The sequence below is a fragment of the Andrographis paniculata genome, unplaced genomic scaffold (assembly GCF_009805555.1).
Source record: "Andrographis paniculata isolate CXL003 unplaced genomic scaffold, ASM980555v1 Contig9END, whole genome shotgun sequence".
NCBI lineage: Eukaryota > Viridiplantae > Streptophyta > Magnoliopsida > Lamiales > Acanthaceae > Andrographis > Andrographis paniculata.
In genome coordinates, this window is record NW_026137639.1 from 375,443 (window position 1) to 393,267 (window position 17,825).

A 17,825-nucleotide genomic window follows, 5' to 3' on the forward strand; every position below is an offset into this window, starting at 1 on the left:
TTCTTCAAGTCTTTTGCAATTGAAAATTATAAAACCAAAATAGGTAAGCATAACTTTTAACAAGTAGTTGTTTTGTAATTAAAGTTCAGTATGTCAAAAAAACATAGGTAAAAAAATAAGTGCAAACAAAAGATACGACACAAAATGTTTGTTTAATCCAATTCGATATCAAACCTACATTTAGAAGTAATGTTTACTATAACATTATCACCTCCTACAACTTTCTTTAAAATACATTTAAGAAGAAACTAACTATAATTATACTGCAACAATAACACCACCAAAGTACCTGTCTATCAATAAGTTAGTCCTTGCAATCAACTTCCATGTCCGTGTTCTTCTCGTCAACGAAGTCCTCGTGTAAATCTGAGATTTTTTTCTGCATGACTGTAAAAAATTGGCGTAACTTTATGGCAACCCAATGGACAATCCCATCTTTGTTCTTCTTCGAACAAGTACGCAACCAACTAAATTTACAACATGTCTGATTTGTTGTCATCGTTGTTGTTACATGTTAAATATACGAGCAATTAAGACTATGATGTCGGAAGCCATACCCCATGAGAACACCTTGCCATGTCATCCCATCGAATATCCCCTCATTCTCACTTTTGCATTTCTTTGTCAATGGATGTCCACATAGCTCAGTGTTCCCAATAAATGGACTATTTTCAAATGTCCCAAATTGACCTCCAGATCGAGGTATCGCTCCAGAAATATTGTTGTGTGAGACATTGAACTTTGATAGAAATGACAGATTTGTCGACGATTTGAATAGATCTGCGAATAGAAGACACTGGTGTACATTCAAGTACAACATAGATAAGTAGCCGGTGAACTCATTGTTGGAGATATCAAGTATTCTCAACTTTGGAAACAAAATCTCCTTCTTTGAATCAGAATGGAGTCATGAAATCTATTAGAAGACAAACTTAGAACCTCAAGTTTGGGAAGAGTTTCCATCCAAATGGAAAGAAGTCATGAAGTTGGTCCAACTCTGTGCAACTATATATATAAATAGCAAGTATTGATAAAATAAAATTCAAACATTTTCTTATTAAAACTGTATATTTGAATAATCATGTATTACTCACCCAATATTCACTCATATTTGTTATTGATCAAATATTTAGCTAGTATTTAATCAACCAGGTCATCCCTTACTGATATCGATCAAATTATGTTTGTTTTTCAAAATAATAACTAACAAACAATGAAACATTAAGATCGTATCCAGGCTAACGAAGAAGCAATTACTTCCTTTCATGGCACTCGATTTCAAAATTCCAAAATTTAGAGTGTCATGAATGTTGTGTGTGTGATTCAATGATGTATTAATATACAAAAACCTTCCGTTGCATGGCAATGTGATTTAAAAGCCAATACACAAGTGCAACTTTTAAATGATGATATATAGTGGATAAAAAAATAATAATAATTGAGAAATGAATAACAAAACCAATTGCAAGAAAACTGTTTGCTCAATGGAATTTCCACTAGAAAAAAAAAATGAAAATAAAAAGGACAAGACAACTCTAAGTAAAAGCAAAAATGTGCCTAGAGGTTTTGTTGGGGACTCCGTTTGCTATTAATAGTTGTATTTCCTAATAATTCAAGCTTTAAGGTGAGATGATCATTCTGCATCGGACATGATATTCCATCTTAGGTTAAGTCTCGAGTTCGAGTTCCACCGTTTCCATTTGCATGCGCATCCCAATCGAACCGATTCAAAATCTGAATTAAAAATAAAAAGGAGGGAAGAGACATTTGGAATCAAGAAATGGTGATATTTAACTCGTAGCTACGTAAATATAATCAATCAAAATCCAATTGCATCAAGAACTAGAGAACAAAGTTAGTTAAGATTTATTAGATGTGAATTAATTTGGGTTTTAGTACAGCGAAATTTTCAGTGCCAAGATTAAACATTAATTTAGTCAAGCACGTGTTTTTAAGTCATTATAAGACTTGACTTATAGTCCACCCACTAGGAAGCTTCTTCACTCAATGGATTTCCAATACAGAAGTGCAACTTTAAAATTTTAATAGTGGATAAAATATAAATAAACAAAAAATGAAACCAACTGCAAGAAAGCTAGAACAATAAGAAAAAGAAAAGGCAAGAGACAGCACACACTAGTAAAAGCAAAAATGTGATTTACGTTTGTCATTGCATAATCTGTAAAATAATAATACATGCATCCAGGGGGTTTCAATTCATGTTTTTGGGTCATGTTTGTGTCGAGTTGAGCCATGAGGATAACAAAACAATCCGAACCTGATCCGAACCCGAAATCTGACCTGAAATCCTAGACCCGAACACGACATGAATTCTTTCAGTTCGGGTTCAGGTTGACCTGAATTAGTTTCAAGTCACCCGAAACCCGAACAAACACGATACGAACCCGACGCGAAACAGACCCGAAAATTTTTAAAAAAATTAAATTGACCTAAAAATAATCATTTTAATTTTAATTTTTATATTATTTTATATTTAAAATAATATAAATATTATAAATTTAAATAATAATAATAAAAATTTAAGGTCAACCCGAAACACGAAACCCGAAACCTAACCTGATTTTGATACTTCAGGTTATCAGGTCAACCCGAAACACGATACGAATTTTTTTCGTTTCAGGTTCGGATCGACCCGATTTTTTTTAAACCCGAAATACCTAAACCCGAACCTAAAAAATTTCAGGTCGAACGGGTTCGGTTTTCGGATCGGGTTTACTTTTGACACCCCCACGTGCATCCATTAAGGAATATATAGTATCATGACATAATCCTAGTCCTAAATGAAAGCAGCGACCAGTTTAGTGAAGTCAATTCAGAAGCAAGAAACACGAATTAATACAGTCAAGGAGATGGTGAACATAAAATCATTCCAAACCATATAATAATATAATACTACTATACATTGTTAAATGAGTGGGAAAGTTCTGCTTGGATTGTGTCGAAATATTCCACAGAAATTTCTTCCAATATTTATAGTGGGTGGAGGGTACATTACGTATTTTACATCCACAGTTAGTCGTTTTATAATTATTTAAAAAATGTTTTAACTATAAATTAAGAAATAACTACTCGGACATTTCTAACATGATTTACATAGTCAAACCAAGTGGTTTCATAGACCTAATTTATAGGTCCTAGCTAGTGTGAACAGATAAATCAATATTCCATATCGTCATATTAAACTGCTGCAATTTGTCATACACCAATTGTGGCCACTGCTTTGCAATCTCTTCAATTGCAAACACACAAACATATAATATAGTATAAATGGTCATCATTTTTTTAAAATCTAAACAGTCAAATCTGATAAGCATTTCACAAATCTCCTCTAAACAATTTTGCTGGAGACAAAGCTCCAAGTCAACGACTCAAAATAGAGACAAATGCATAGTCCTTTTTCAAGTTCTAATTTTTTAACTCATACTAACAAAATAAAGACACTGCTTACGTCATTGGTGGTGCATTCTTTATTATATGAATAGCGACATCTCTGATTAAATACAATTATTCAGACCCCATTAATTTGTTCAAACTTCAAACCATATAAAAAAAAAAGTCTACTTGTTTGAAATTAATAATGTCAACTAAGAACTTAATGTTATCCTGTACCCACCAAAAGATTATTTATATAAAGCCATTATAAGAAGCCAGTGTAAATACCTCGAGCAAATTAAGCAATCATGTCACCTTCCCAAAGATCTTTCCTTTTCTTTCTCCACATTCATCTCTTCACCTTGTTCCCCTCCAAAGCATCTTCCTCTCCTGCAACAGAAGCAGAGGCATTAATCAGCTGGAAGAACACCTTACCAAACTCCTCTTCCATCAATTCATGGCCGCCAAACAACCCCACAAGCTTGTGCACGTGGGAAGGGATCCTTTGCAACGACGGCGGCTCGGTTTCACAAATCGATTTGTCTGAATCAGAAATCACGGGGACAATCAATCAGTTCAATTTCACAGCATTTCCAAATCTCACAAGCTTCAACATCAGTTGGAACAATGTCAGTGGATGGATACCAGAGAGTATCGGCAATGCGTCGAAGCTTGTAGTCTTGGATCTAAGCAACAATGTTTTGGACGGTGTCATCCCTCCAGAGATTGGCAATTTGAGAGAGATCCAGTACATTAGCTTCTACAACAACAACCTCAAAGGAACAATCCCATATCAAATTGGCAATTTTCAAAAGGTAATTTACATGGATTTTGGTTCTAATTACCTGGAGAGTCCTGATTGGTCCAAAATCCCAAGTTTCCCTTTTCTGACTCACCTCAGCTTCTTTTACAATGAGCTCCACCTCGGATTCCCAGAATTCATACCCACCTGTCGGAACCTAACCTACCTGGATCTGTCACTTAACAAGCTGACAGGCCAGATTCCTGAATCCATTTTCAGCAATCTGGTGAAGCTTGAATATCTCAACCTCAGTACCAATTCATTCCAGGGGATCATGTCACCTAATCTCACCAAACTATCCAAACTAAAAAATCTTGGCTTAGCAAGCAACAACTTGGCTGGAAACATAATTGATTCCATCAACCTGATACCTGATCTACGAGCTCTTGATTTATTCAACAATTCGTTAGACGGACAGATTCCAGGTACTTTAGGCCAACTCAGAAGTCTTGAGAAACTTGATCTCCACAAAAATCAGTTCAATGGCTCAATCCCCTTCGAGCTCGGCCTTTGCACAAACCTAACCTTCTTAGCATTAGCTGAGAATTCACTCACTGGGAATTTGCCTTTGTCATTGTCAAATTTGATCAACCTGTCCGACTTGGGGCTTTCTGGAAACAATCTTACTGGTGAGATCTTGCCACAGTTTCTCACCAACTGGACCAGATTAATATCCTTGCAGCTTCAGAATAATTCTTTCACTGGAGAACTCCATTCTGAAATCGGCCTCCTCACAAATCTTGTTTACCTATATCTGTACAAGAATTCATTTTCTGGCTCCATCCCTCCACAGATAGGAAAGCTGAAATCTTTGATGCAGCTAGACCTTTCAGAGAATCACTTCTCTGGTGAAATACCAAAGGCGATTGGGAACTTGTCGAATCTTGCTAACCTGAATTTGTTTGAAAACAATCTTACTGGAATCATTCCAGAAGATATTGGGGATTTGAATTCGCTGGAGACACTCGATCTCAATACCAACCAATTGATTGGACAGTTGCCAGATTCAATATCTGATCTCCCAAACCTGAAATATCTGTCTGTGTTCACCAATAAGCTTACAGGCATCATCCCCCGGGAGCTCGGAAAAAATAGTCCCCTGAGGAGTGTTAGCTTTGCCAATAACAGCTTTTCTGGGGAATTGCCGCCTGGATTATGCACTGGCTTCACTTTGGAACAGTTTACAGTGAACAACAACAAATTTTCAGGGCAATTGCCAGCCTGCTTGAGGAACTGCTCAAATTTACAGAGAGTGCGGCTCGAAGGGAACAATTTTACAGGAAATATTTCAGCAGCATTTGGAATTCATCCAGAGCTCATCTTCCTCTCTGTCAGCAGAAATCAATTTGCTGGCCAAATTGAACCAAAGTGGGGACAGTTCACTAACCTCACAAATATGGAGATGGATCACAACAGAATTTCTGGAGTGATCCCAGCGGAGTTAAGGAATCTGAGGCAGTTGCAGCTTCTCCACTTGGATTCAAATGAATTGACAGGTGAAGTTCCTAGGGAACTCGGAAAACTAGAAAAACTCTACCGGCTGGATCTGAGCAACAATCAGTTGAATGGAGGAATCCCTCAAAGTATTGGCCAGCTGATGAGGCTCCAGTACCTTGATTTGTCAGGGAATCGATTCACAGGGAATGTTCCAGAAGTTCTTGGAAAATGTCAGCAATTACTCAGATTGAGCTTGAGCAACAACCTTTTATCAGGCAACATTCCATCAGAAATTGGGAGCTTGAATAGGTTGCAGATCTTGCTGGATCTCAGTAACAATTCACTGTCAGGGGAAATTCCATCGTCGTTGGGAAGTCTCAAATCTCTCATATCTCTCAACCTATCTCATAACAATCTTTCAGGGAGAATTCCTTCATCGTTATCCGAGATGCTTAGCCTCACTGATTTTGATTTTTCCTACAACAATTTATCCGGTCAGATCCCCACTGCAAATATATTTAGCAGAGCACCAGCAAAAGCCTTCACTGGAAACCCTAATTTGTGCGGAAACGCAACAGGATTGCAAGCATGTCCAGTTAGCCCTTCACCTCGAAAACCTAACAATGGAGCAGTAAAGATTCTCACTGCTGTCATCATTCCAGTTGTTGGCCTCATGATTTTGGCTATCATTATTGCTGGATGTCTTGTCTGTAGGAGGAAATCTCAGCCAGGCGATGAAGAAACCAAAAGTCTGGCCAATTTTGAGCAATCTCAAACACTCATTTGGGAAAGAGAAGGGAAGCTTACATTTGGCGATATTGTTCGAGCGACGGAACAATTCAGCGAGAGATACTGCATCGGAAGAGGAGGATTCGGAAGTGTTTATAAAGCTGATTTAGCGACAGGGCAAACTGTGGCAGTAAAAAGGCTCAACATGTCCGACACCAGCGACATCCCTCTAACAAATCGCCGTAGCTTTGAGAATGAGATCAGAACACTGACAGAAGTGAGGCACAGGAATATAGTTAAGCTTCATGGATACTGCTCTGTGAAAGGATCTATGTACCTGGTTTATGAGTATGTCGAGCGAGGTAGCTTGGGGAAAGTTCTGCACGACGAAACAGAGGCCATGGAGCTAAACTGGAATACAAGGGTGAAAATTGTCCAAGGAATCGCCCACGCACTTGCGTACCTTCACCATGACTGCTCCCCGCCGATTGTCCACCGTGACGTATCAATAAACAATATTTTACTGGAATCAGAGTTCGAGCCACGCCTCTCAGACTTCGGCACGGCTAAATTACTGACCTCTGATTCGTCGACATGGTCGACAGTTGCAGGTTCTTATGGCTATATGGCGCCAGGTAATGAGTTCAGTTGTCAGCATTCCCTGCAAATATCATCTTCACTTACCTGATTCATCTTCTCTACTTATGAAATTACAGAACTAACACTTACAACAAAGGTGACGGAGAAATCGGATGTATACAGCTTTGGAGTGGTGGCCATGGAAGTTATGATGGGAAGGCATCCAGGAGAGCTGATATCTTCACTGTTCGCAAAGGAAGCATTGCAGAATGATCCAGATGTGTTTTTGAAGGATCTGCTTGATCAGCGGCTGTCACCCCCTGCAGGGCACACAGTAGAGGAAGTTGTATTTGTAGTGGTTGTTGCATTATCGTGCATAAGAGCAAACCCTGAGTCACGGCCAACCATGAGAGCAGTTGCGCAGGAACTTTCTGCTCATACTCAGCCTTACCTGCCAGAGCCACTGGGAGCAATAAGAGTTAATAAACTATCTTACTTTTCAAAATAACTGCCAGAGCCACTGGGAGCAATAAGAGTTAATAAACTATCTTACTTTTCAAAATAAGCAATTACAGAGAAGGATTAACAGATGAAAGAAAATTTCAGCAATTTTCAAGCAATTTCCTGTACTGTTAGTTTATACAGAACCAGAATCCCTTCATTATAATTTATGGCTATTGAAACTTCATAGTATAAAGAAGCTTCAGAAAATGATACATAATAATCAATCCCATACAACAGGAGCTTTCATCTAACTATAAGCTTGTTGTCTACCGCGCTCGCTACCTTTCTAAATTTAATTTACCGATACAGTTTTTCTGCTGCTGGTGAACAGTGTGCCTATTAGTTCACTTTCGTCTGCTTTGACGACGATGATGATGGAGACTCTGCTATAGACGTTTCGCAAACTTTGGATTCGTGCTTCTTGGTGGGTGTTTCTGTTGCTGGATTGTCTATGGCTGATGAATTTGGCACTGAGTTCTCCTTCAGAATGTCTTTGCCTGACTTGCATTGCTGCTCGAACATCATCTGGAGGTGTCGACCTTGTTCTTCTATCCGAAGCTGTAGGTTTCTTTGGATCTGCAGAAATGGAACCGCAAAGAACATTCACTAATATGTCAAATATGTTTTGTGGTAAGGAGATATATTAGTGAAAATTAAAAGATTTGAGGCTAACACTTAATGGCTTCCCAGAGTATTGCTTTTTATCATGAAAAGCAATCTGAGTTGCTAAAAAATCAACAAGGAATGTTCAAAGCTTTCAAGTAAAGTTTTAGAAGGCATGAAGGCATACTTCAAGTTGTTCATGGAGCTTCTTTTGGACTTCCATTTGCATCCGTAGAGCTTCAGTGATCTCAATGCTCCTGTTAAGAAATCAGAGGTGCAATAAATCAGCCAGATACAGAGCAGCTTAAATTTCATGCAACATTCATGATTTATGTTAATACTATGTGAAACATTTTTTTGTATCTATTTCACTCAACACCTGACTCCAAAATTAGGGCGACTAAAACTTCAGAACATGCATAACAAAAAAGAAACGATGTTCCAGTAACGGGGATCCTGCAAAGAGAGTAAACTTACGTCTTCAAATCCAGGGATGGAAGTTCTTCAATGGAGGCAGCTTTTCTTTCTGAAGCTTCTGCATCAAAATGATGGGTCACTTTTGGGTTACTGACAATATTTAAGCAATATCAATATAATGATTAGAGTAAATTCAACACACAATTTCAACCGCCTTCAGGTTTTGAAATAGAGCCCAGAAAAATTCCCAAAATTGGGGAATGGGTAATACTAAAATTCTTCTTGAAACCGACAAGCGTAAATAATCTATAGTAAAATGACAGAAACAACACTGTTCTTGCAACTAGCCATGCTCACAAAAGAAACAAGATTAGAATACCTGAGCCTTTCTATACCTATAATTTCATAATTAGAAATGGCACCATAATGAAGAAAGATAATTTGTTGATTTACGAACAGCATAAACATAAAGTTTTGAAGAAATTGTCACCCACCTTCTGGGCTCTCGGGTTTAAATCTAGCAGTCCGATATTTCTGTGATTCAGAAAATGATCCATAATTAATATAAACTAATCAATTCTGGACATGTAAGGCACATATAATAAATACCTGTAGGTGGCTCTTCACGTGATATATTGTCAAGCTATCAACTTTCATTAGCTTCAGGACACCTTTGGGAGTAGCTCCTGTGATAAAATAGTTTAGCACTCACAAGCTAGCCACGCTCATGAATTTTTAGTGGAAACTTTTCAAAGGAACCTACTTTCACTTCCACCAAGTTTGTTGACTGCATCCACAAAGGCCTCGTGCAGTTCGGGAGTCCAACGCATCCGCTGCTTTGCTGGAGCAGAATTTGAAGAGGATGATTGAATAGCAACATTGCAAGTTTCTTCAGGAGTAGCTGGTGGTTGTTGGAATAGATGAGGCTGCGTTGCGACACTATTCGTCTGTTGCAAATGGGATAACATTAGTAGCAAAAACAAATAGCAATGAATCACATTAATGAGTCCACAAATGAATGTCACAAAGGTAAAACATGGCAAAGAGACTCAACCTTGAGCTCTGGATCAGCAGCATTTGCATTGGCAAGAATTTCATGCCAACCAGAAGTTAAACCATTGTTGTCATTAATAAGCTGATCAGCCCAGTCGTGCCAGTCATTAGGTTTATTGAGATCTTCAGAAGGGCCAACTACACCAGAACAGCTATTGCCACGAAGCTGACTATTATGAATCGAATTAGTTGCTGGGAAATCAAGAAAATCAGACAAAACATCTGTGCACCATGAGTCATTATCATCAATGTTATAGTGACTCGATACAGTCGGCTGGAGAACTCTGGAGTCAACAGAATGAGGTACTAAAAGAGAAGATGCATTCAGTGGTGATTGAGAAGGTAAAGGGGCTTGTTGAGGAGGCCTTCCATGTTGCAAGACAGAAGGGAAATGGCCATCAGAAAATCCTGTAGATGAAGAATATACATCTGCGACAACTCCATTGTTGGATGACAATGATGGAGCAACAGCTGGAGAATGTTGTGAGAAGCCACCCTCAACTAAAACATGCTGGGAATCTGAAACTCTGAGGCGTTTTCCTTCTCGAGGGTTGGGGAGAACTGGTAAGGAACAAGATGGAGGTCCAGATGTGCCACAGCTATTCAACTGTCTGCCACTTGATGTTTGTATAGACGAAGCTGGCTTCGTTTCCATGTCTGAGGCTGCTTTGTAAGTGCAAAAGTAACCTAAATATCAGTTATCAAGAACCACCTCAGCTTCTCCTATCAGCGTTAACAACCTAGAGAAAAAAATAACCATCAATTTCATGTCCTAAGGGAATTCACAGCAAACTGAAGCTCTAATAAATTACATACGCAATAGAAGTCACAAATAAAGAGAGCTCATTCTTAAAATTCCAAATTAAGACGGTTTCTCAGTATATACCAACCGAGATAATATAGTGCTTTTTCCTAGTTGGTGTTATATGACCCAAAACTCGAATAAGAACAATGTCCGTACACTTTTGCTGCAGGTTATCTATTAAAATATATATATATATAAACTGTAGATGACACCTTGAGTATAGATGTTCTTGTACTTGTACCAATTGAATTCTTCAATTGGCAATCCCCACCTTCTAAATTATTTTATTTAAACTTAATTGACAATCTTGCACGGCTTGATAATTTCATCAACACGGAGAACTAGACTAACGATGGAATCATGGAAAACATTTTATGTTCCCTCGTAGAACCCTACCATCAGGTCGTGTCGCTTCCAAACACCTCAAAAAATTAGTAGCGTGATTATCCAAATAATCATTACCCGAAAGAGTCAAGCAAAGCCTAAATTCACATCATACGGAAAGTAATAGAAAAAATCAACTGTTCTATCCGGTCAACAAGAGCTATAAATACTCAGATTCAAATTTGAGAAAATCTCAGCGGCGTGCGTAGATTAGTACGAAAACCTAAAAACCAAATTAGGTTTTGTCAATCGAAAATCATAATAAACTTTCAGACCAGGAATTCTCCCAAAACATGCAATTAGACCGTATACGGAATAATTCAAAAACAAATAACAACCGAGCTCGGTAAAAAACCTCACCGAACATCACAAACGAACAATAACTTGAAAATGGAGCAGCTCCATCCCCAACTATCCAGCAACCAGAAATCTACCCCAGAGCTCAACAACAACCGAGTTTGACAACAAGTATTCGCGCACGTACAGTCCTGGATTAACGTTTCGATATCGGAGCTTCAAATTAAGGAGTCAGAGGATAATACCGTCGCCGGTGAGGAGCCAGAAGAATGGAACGGTGAGGACTGAGGAGTGCGCGTCCGCTTTTAGAGGTCGAGCTAGAGCTCTCGTGTCGTCCTTCGCCACTATATTTGCGTTTATGGCGTCTATGGAATGGAGATTTATTTTAATTATACCGCGGCTCGGCTCGGCTCGGCTATAGGATGCGCGTGTGATCACGGATTCTGACTGTGATAGCAAATCCAATACTTTATGCCAAAATGCCATATAAAGGTCCAAAAATAGAAAACAAAACAATAAATAAATAAATAATTATAATCATTTTTATTTTTATTTTTGACAAAAATGAAAATAAAAATAAAAATGAATATAGAATGGTAATATGATGAGGGCTGCATTTGGAAGGGTAAGTTAGTGGGTCCCATAAGAACGCGACCTGTGATTGGTCAGTTTAGAATGCGGCTTCCAAGGGGAGATGTATTTTGAATTTTTGTTTTGCACACATGTCACAATAAATTTTAAAAAATAAATAGTAGTATTATCTTACTGCAAATGGTTTGGAGTTCATGAGATTAAAGGTTGTCATGCAAATATTTGCCTTATTTAAAGAGAAGTGATTAGTAACAATTAATATAGAAGTAGTCTATGCTATTATTTAAATATGGATGGATTATCCAAAAATAGTAGAGAGAAGAATGGAGGGAGTGGGGAGGCAAATGGAAGTGGGAAATGAAGGGAAGCTTCTTGAGATACATGAAGTAATAAGTGGTCATGTCCTGTCCTATCCTCTCCTGTCGTTGTTGGAATGAAGGATGTGTCGACTATGGACTGGATGGATATGTTATGTATATGGATGTGTCCAAGTATTATTACTTGCTATCTTATTATATTTAATTTTAAAGTACTCCTTAAATTTAAATCAGACATAGTCAATGTGTGGAGTATCTGTTTACAGAGTTGATAGTTCGTAGCATTGGCACTGAATCAAGAATCGAATTCAAGATTTTGTTCTTAATCTCCGAATCAATTGAATAAAACCAGCCATGGCATCAGAATATTTTATTGGCTTTTTCAATACTAATATTCCACCAAAATATCATCCATATAGATGAGATTATCTACATTTAAAAAAAAAAAAAGGTGGTAGGGTAGAAGTAGAACTACAAGGGGGGCCAAGAAACAAAAATGAATAATTGTAATATTCCACAGTACAATCATTTTTACACATTATTTAATTAGTGTTACAATACTATAGATTCAATAATTAAATATTTGGTAATAATTTCAAACTTAAATCACCATTATTTTTTTACTAGCAGCAACCACAATAAATCCAACACCAATATATATATAAGGAAACACTTTCTAAACATATATAAACACACTCAACACAACCCAAGACCTGCAAGCAAACAAACACTATAGCATCTAAACAAATATATAAAATCATCAAAGCAAATATATGCTGCAGTATAAATTAAAATCAAATCTTGAAAACCCATTACATAATATAATCCCTCGAACCGGTCCGTCGATGCAAAAAAATCCAAATCAAAATTGCCATCTCAATAACACAGAATTGTTTAATAGAAAAGCAAAGGCAAATGTCAAAACATATGACGGATTCTAAACAATGGCATTGGCAGCACTCGCAATCCTTGGCCAAAGATCAGCACATTCCTTTCCAATAGGACCTGTTATTGCAGAACCTAAAGAATACAGCCATAAAAGAAAAATCAAATATAGCAATAAAAATCTGGCTTCAAAATAATAATAAAATAAATAAGGGATATCAAAGTCAAGTGAAATTAAATAAAATCATTTTACCTTTCATTTCGCCTTTCGGGTTTACAATGACCCCAGCATTATCTATAAATGCAAAAGACATGAATTAGCAAAACAAGTTGTCACATTTAAAGTGAAAGGTGTGATTGTTTTAAAACTCCAACACACAATATGAAAATATGTGATTGTTTACTTTGAGCGAATAATAACATTATCACGTTAGGGATGGTAGAGATTGAACAATCCAACATATCCGCCATGGTAAACATGGCATTAAAGAATAAGAGATCATGATTAAACATAGAAACCAGCAAGTAGAAGTATATTATAATCTAACCTAACAAGTCAAGAGACCATTAAACTTTCAGTAAAACCAAGAATGGCTGACAACTTATTTCAATGCTAAGTTGATTATTACAAAATTTATGTTCTCAGACTGTGCCTCATACACATATCAAGCTGGTTAAATGAACTTGTTCATGGAGCTTTCTAAGAAAAAACGCATGGAAGACATAATAAGAGCAGTAGAGACAACAGAATTAAAAGGCATGAGGAATGCGCTCAATGATTTCATTTTATAGGTAGCTTCACTTGCTGTTCAACAAGTAATGATCCAACAGCAAACTAAAGACATACATACTGTAGGATGAAGATTTAATCATAGGTCTCATTTATTTATACAATTACAACACCGTAAATTATCAATTAACACCAAGTCACCAACTAGCTGATGTTAAATTATATCCACTTAGAATGCATGAAAGACACAGATATTAATGATACGGACACATAAAAATAAGTACTAAGTTTTATAATTAAAAGCTACTAATACATATCACCGCTAAAATAGACAGTCAATTGCAGTTCTTTCGAATAAAAAACCTAAAATAAGCACAAATTGGAAGTAACGTAAATCCAATATATCAACAGCACACCATGCTCACAAGTACCTTCGAAGTACATGAAGACGCCATCCTTTCTGCGCCATGGCTTGCGTTGTCGGACGATGACAGCTGGCAACACCTTCTTACGAAGATCGGGTTTCCCTTTCTTCACAGTAGCCATAACCATATCCCCGACACACGCGGAAGGCAGCCTGTTCAGCCGTCCCTTGATCCCCTTCACCGAAATAATGTAGAGATTCTTTGCCCCGGTGTTGTCCGCGCAGTTCACCGTCGCCGCCACTGGCAGACCCAGCGACATCCTGAACTTGTTACCCGCCGATCCTCCGCGCCCTGTAGAACACAACAATTCAACAAAAAATCAATAAACCCATGATTAGAATTATACTCACAAAACAATAGCAATCGAAAAAGAAATAGGGTTTAGCAGATCCCAGCCGCACCTCGCTTCGACATTGTCGCCTTCGGCTGAAACAGAGAGAACAATCTGAAATCGTTCTGCCTTTTATATCCAAGCCGGCCTAGGGTTTTGTTGACAATTTTACTATTGATCTGGGCTTTTCATAATGGGCCTAATTTATTTCGGCCCAATTAATTTATAAATCCCCTTTTAATTTTTTAATTATTTTTAATTTTTAAAATTAAACTGAACGGAGATAATTACAGAGGGAATGCCGGGCACTTCCTTCCTCGGCAGTCCGCTGCTTCCGCTGCCGCCGGCCGCGGCAACGACCCACCGCCGGCACCAATCCAAAATCAGAATGTCAGACAACCAAAGCCCCATCATCGCCGTCACAAAGCTCCTCTGGGGCAACTCCCTCCCGCCGAACCTCCTCATCTCCACCGCCCGCACCGCCTGGTCCGCCGCCTGGCACCTCATGATGTCGCAGCTCGCCCCGTCGGACTCCACCGGCCGCTACACGCGCCCAAGCTCCCAATTCCGCCTCACCACCGCCGCGGCGAGCGCCTCCGTCTCCCGCCGGAACCTCCACCTCTACGTCGGCCTTCCCTGCCCTTGGGCTCACCGAACTCTGATTGTCCGCGCCCTCAAAGGCCTCGAAGATTCCGTCCCCGTCTCCGTCGCCGCCCCCGGCGCCGACGGCGCCTGGGAATTCACAGGTAGCTCTACCACCGCTCCTGACGCCGACGTTATCGTTCCCAGTGTGGACAACGCCAATCGGCGCAAAACCCTAAAGGAAGTCTACAAATTGCGCCGGGGAGGGTACGGCGGCAGGACCACGGTCCCGATGCTGTGGGACGCTGACAGAAACGACGTCGTTTGCAACGAGAGCTACGACATTATCGAGTTCTTCAACTCAGGATTGAACGAGAGATCCAAAAATCCAGAGTTAGACCTTTCTCCATCTGAATTGAAGAAACAGATCGATGAATGGAATCAAATCATTTATCCAAGCATCAACAACGGCGTCTACAGGTCCAATTTTTTTCTTATTCTTTGCCATTTAATGCTTGAATGATGATCATCGCCATATCTAAATGCTTCCCAACTTTCCTACCATGAATTTAGTGTTGTCAATCGAACGCTCGATCTACTTGTTTAATACACAACTAGTTGAATCCAAGCTTCGATGAGCATATTGAGCAAAGAGAATAGCTCATATTGTTGTGATCAACCATTGTTCGCGGGAATAATGATAATTCTAATCAACTCGATAGGTATGCTTGTAGTAATTAGCTCTGATGGTATGTGATGTAAATTTCATCCATAGGTGTGGATTTGCGCAAAGTCAAGAAGCATACGACAGCGCCGTAGACGGATTGTTTAGTGCATTAGACAATGTAGAAGAGCATTTAGGGCAGAATAGATATCTATGTGGCGACACATTAACTCTCGCAGACATTTGCTTATTCACAACTTTGATAAGGTTCGATCTTGTCTACAACGTGCTGTTCAAGTGCACGAAGAAGAAGCTAGTCGAATACCCAAATCTCCATGGATACACTCGCGATATCTACCAGGTAAACAAAGGAATTAAAGATTATATCTTTCTGTTCGTCGCAGCATTCATGTTTCTTTTTTTATTTTGGCTTTCTTGACTTTGCTTGTTGGATCGAACCAATGCCATTTTGTTTAACTGAATTACGCGTGCTTGCTTGGTTGCTTTCGGGCTTGAACAGATCCCAAAAGTTGCAGCAACTTGCAATTTACGGGCAATTACAGACGGGTACTACAAGACCTTGTTTCCGCTGAATCCCAGCTGCATCCGGCCGGCAGTGCCGGCGGGATGCGAGCATGAAATGCTGTGTAAGCCTCACAGGAGGGAGGTGTTGTCAATGGCGCGAGGTAATGTTAATGCATTGATTTCCTAGATGTACAAATTTTGGTGTTTGTGAATATTGTTACTTGGTGTGCGTTGTATTGTATATAGATAATGTAAAAGAAGCCATACTTTTGGTTTAGTGAAGTTTCTTTTTTTTTCTTTTTTTTTTTAAATAAATATTTTTAGAAGTTTTGGATTCCTCATTAATATTCAATTTTTTAAAAAATACTTCCTTCGTCCACTTACAAAGTTTACATTTACTTTTGGCGCGGTGTTATAGAGTATTACAAAGTTTACATTTACTTTTGACGCGGTGTTATAGAGTAGTTAAAAGTAGTATAATGACATTTTTGCTCTTACTTTTTTTTTTTTTTTTTTTTTTTTGTAAAAGCAATTATGCGATATAAAGTAAGGGTATTTGTTGAAAAAAATGGTATTTAATGAAATGTTAACTTTGTAATTGAACGTCCCAAAATAGAAATATGTAAACATCGTAAGTGGACGGAGGGAATATTATATATGAAATAACGAATTGTTGATCGCTCTTGGAGGTTGGAAGAAGCGCGTGATACCCATATCATGGTCCGTACCGCGTTGGCCAAACAGTCAGCCACCCAATTCGCTTCATGAAAAATTCTACTCCCTCCGTCCCATAACAAAATATCTATTTTTTCATTTTAGTTCGTCCTATAACAAAATATTCATTTTTTTTATAGTAACTTATTATCTACCTAACATTACAAATACCCTTACAATTTACAATATATTACACAAATATCATTACCTTTGTATCACACATACTAATAAGGTTATTTTAGTTATTTCTATTTTATTCATACTATATTTTAATATAATACTAATATTTCTAAAATTACGTGCAAAAAACAAATAGATATTTAATTTCGGGACAGAGGGAATATAAATTTTAGAGATGGTGCCATGTAATGAATTCAAACTTCAATGCCTCTAGATTATCTATCACACATGGTTCGTCTGTGATTTGTCTTTGTCGGCCATCATTTACAGGATATTAGCTTCCGCCGGGGCTAACGAGTCTGCCGGGGTTTAGTCCATGCCCATTTTAGATAGTGGTGGCGGTTTCTAAGTTATAAATTCAAAGCACAATGAATATATGATAATTCTCTCCCTCTATACGTAGTATTATATCCTACTCTAAAAATATTTGTTGATTTGAGTCTCCTTTATAAATAAATTATGAGTATTTTAATAGTTTAATCAAAATTTATATCCATTTGATGGTACATACTTTAGGAAAAGTGGTTTATTTTAAGTAAAAAATATAAAAGATATAGTTATTTTTTAGTAAAAATAAAATGGAAATATAAATTTGAATGACAAATGAATTAAAATTTATGAGAATTGGGGGTTTGATTTTTATTTTTTTTTGTTGATATTAGAATAGTATATATTTTTAATTTGTGATATAAATAGATGATGTGTGATGGTTTTAATATAAAATTAATTTTAGTACAATATTTAAAAAGTAATTAATTTGATATCTTTAAAAGAAAAAAATTCAGGGAACAATAGGAATAATGAAAAATTAGCCAAACAAACACAACCTAAATAAACAAATTCAATCATATACATACATATGGAGGTTGAAGGATGTA

General features: G+C 37.8%; 4 protein-coding genes across 6 annotated transcripts in view; 1 reads left to right on the forward strand and 3 right to left on the reverse strand.

Annotated features, from left to right (window-relative positions):
* LOC127244343 (receptor-like protein 52) overlaps window positions 1-7,218 on the reverse strand; it is a 57,587-nt gene extending 50,369 nt beyond the window's left edge. Inside the window, exons 1-5 of one of the 3 annotated variants that reach the window (XR_007837163.1) lie at window positions 7,091-7,218; window positions 4,039-7,022; window positions 3,867-3,936; window positions 3,682-3,783; window positions 804-1,734 (exon numbers count right to left, since the gene is read on the reverse strand). The gene's annotated coding sequence lies outside the window, so the exon portion shown is untranslated. The other 2 variants (XR_007837162.1, XR_007837164.1) reach the window with 2 other exon arrangements.
* A 347-nt stretch (window positions 7,219-7,565) lies between these two features.
* LOC127244345 (protein PHOSPHATE STARVATION RESPONSE 1-like) lies at window positions 7,566-11,419 on the reverse strand. Its single transcript, XM_051264834.1, has 8 exons — window positions 11,067-11,419; window positions 9,519-10,257; window positions 9,228-9,411; window positions 9,074-9,150; window positions 8,959-8,998; window positions 8,525-8,582; window positions 8,235-8,304; window positions 7,566-8,020 (listed from the first exon to the last, which is right to left on the reverse strand). Exons 2-8 carry the CDS (start codon window positions 10,170-10,172, stop codon window positions 7,784-7,786), a joined length of 1,320 nt encoding a protein of 439 aa, XP_051120791.1. The 5' UTR covers window positions 10,173-10,257; window positions 11,067-11,419; the 3' UTR covers window positions 7,566-7,783.
* A 1,244-nt stretch (window positions 11,420-12,663) lies between these two features.
* LOC127244383 (60S ribosomal protein L23) lies at window positions 12,664-14,419 on the reverse strand. The gene is made up of 4 exons (XM_051264890.1): window positions 14,353-14,419; window positions 13,958-14,242; window positions 13,050-13,091; window positions 12,664-12,931 (listed from the first exon to the last, which is right to left on the reverse strand). The coding sequence occupies exons 1-4, from the start codon at window positions 14,363-14,365 to the stop codon at window positions 12,849-12,851; spliced, it is 423 nt and encodes a 140-aa protein (XP_051120847.1). The 5' UTR covers window positions 14,366-14,419; the 3' UTR covers window positions 12,664-12,848.
* A 142-nt stretch (window positions 14,420-14,561) lies between these two features.
* LOC127244013 (uncharacterized) lies at window positions 14,562-16,349 on the forward strand. The gene is made up of 3 exons (XM_051264284.1): window positions 14,562-15,344; window positions 15,640-15,889; window positions 16,049-16,349. Exons 1-3 carry the CDS (start codon window positions 14,581-14,583, stop codon window positions 16,238-16,240), a joined length of 1,206 nt encoding a protein of 401 aa, XP_051120241.1. The 5' UTR covers window positions 14,562-14,580; the 3' UTR covers window positions 16,241-16,349.
* Window positions 16,350-17,825: the final 1,476 nt, after the last annotated feature.

What these genes read in the sequence shown, in the direction of transcription:
- LOC127244345 (XM_051264834.1), bottom strand. Translation starts at nt 10,172, where the DNA reads ATGGAAACGAAGCCAGCTTCGTCTATACAAACATCAAGTGGCAGACAG. An exon ending in TAAACCCGAGAGCCCAGAAG is followed by an intron (nt 8,583 to 8,958) that starts GTGGGTGACAAT and finishes ATTTTGATGCAG; the next exon opens with AAGCTTCAGAAAGAAAAGCT. An exon ending in CCATCCCTGGATTTGAAGAC is followed by an intron (nt 8,305 to 8,524) that starts GTAAGTTTACTC and finishes ATTTCTTAACAG; the next exon opens with GAGCATTGAGATCACTGAAG.
- LOC127244383 (XM_051264890.1), bottom strand. An exon ending in CGTCTTCATGTACTTCGAAG is followed by an intron (nt 13,092 to 13,957) that starts GTACTTGTGAGC and finishes TTGCATTTATAG; the next exon opens with ATAATGCTGGGGTCATTGTA. An exon ending in CCCGAAAGGCGAAATGAAAG is followed by an intron (nt 12,932 to 13,049) that starts GTAAAATGATTT and finishes TGTATTCTTTAG; the next exon opens with GTTCTGCAATAACAGGTCCT.
- LOC127244013 (XM_051264284.1), top strand. Translation starts at nt 14,581, where the DNA reads ATGCCGGGCACTTCCTTCCTCGGCAGTCCGCTGCTTCCGCTGCCGCCG. An exon ending in ATCAACAACGGCGTCTACAG is followed by an intron (nt 15,345 to 15,639) that starts GTCCAATTTTTT and finishes TTTCATCCATAG; the next exon opens with GTGTGGATTTGCGCAAAGTC. An exon ending in ACACTCGCGATATCTACCAG is followed by an intron (nt 15,890 to 16,048) that starts GTAAACAAAGGA and finishes GGGCTTGAACAG; the next exon opens with ATCCCAAAAGTTGCAGCAAC.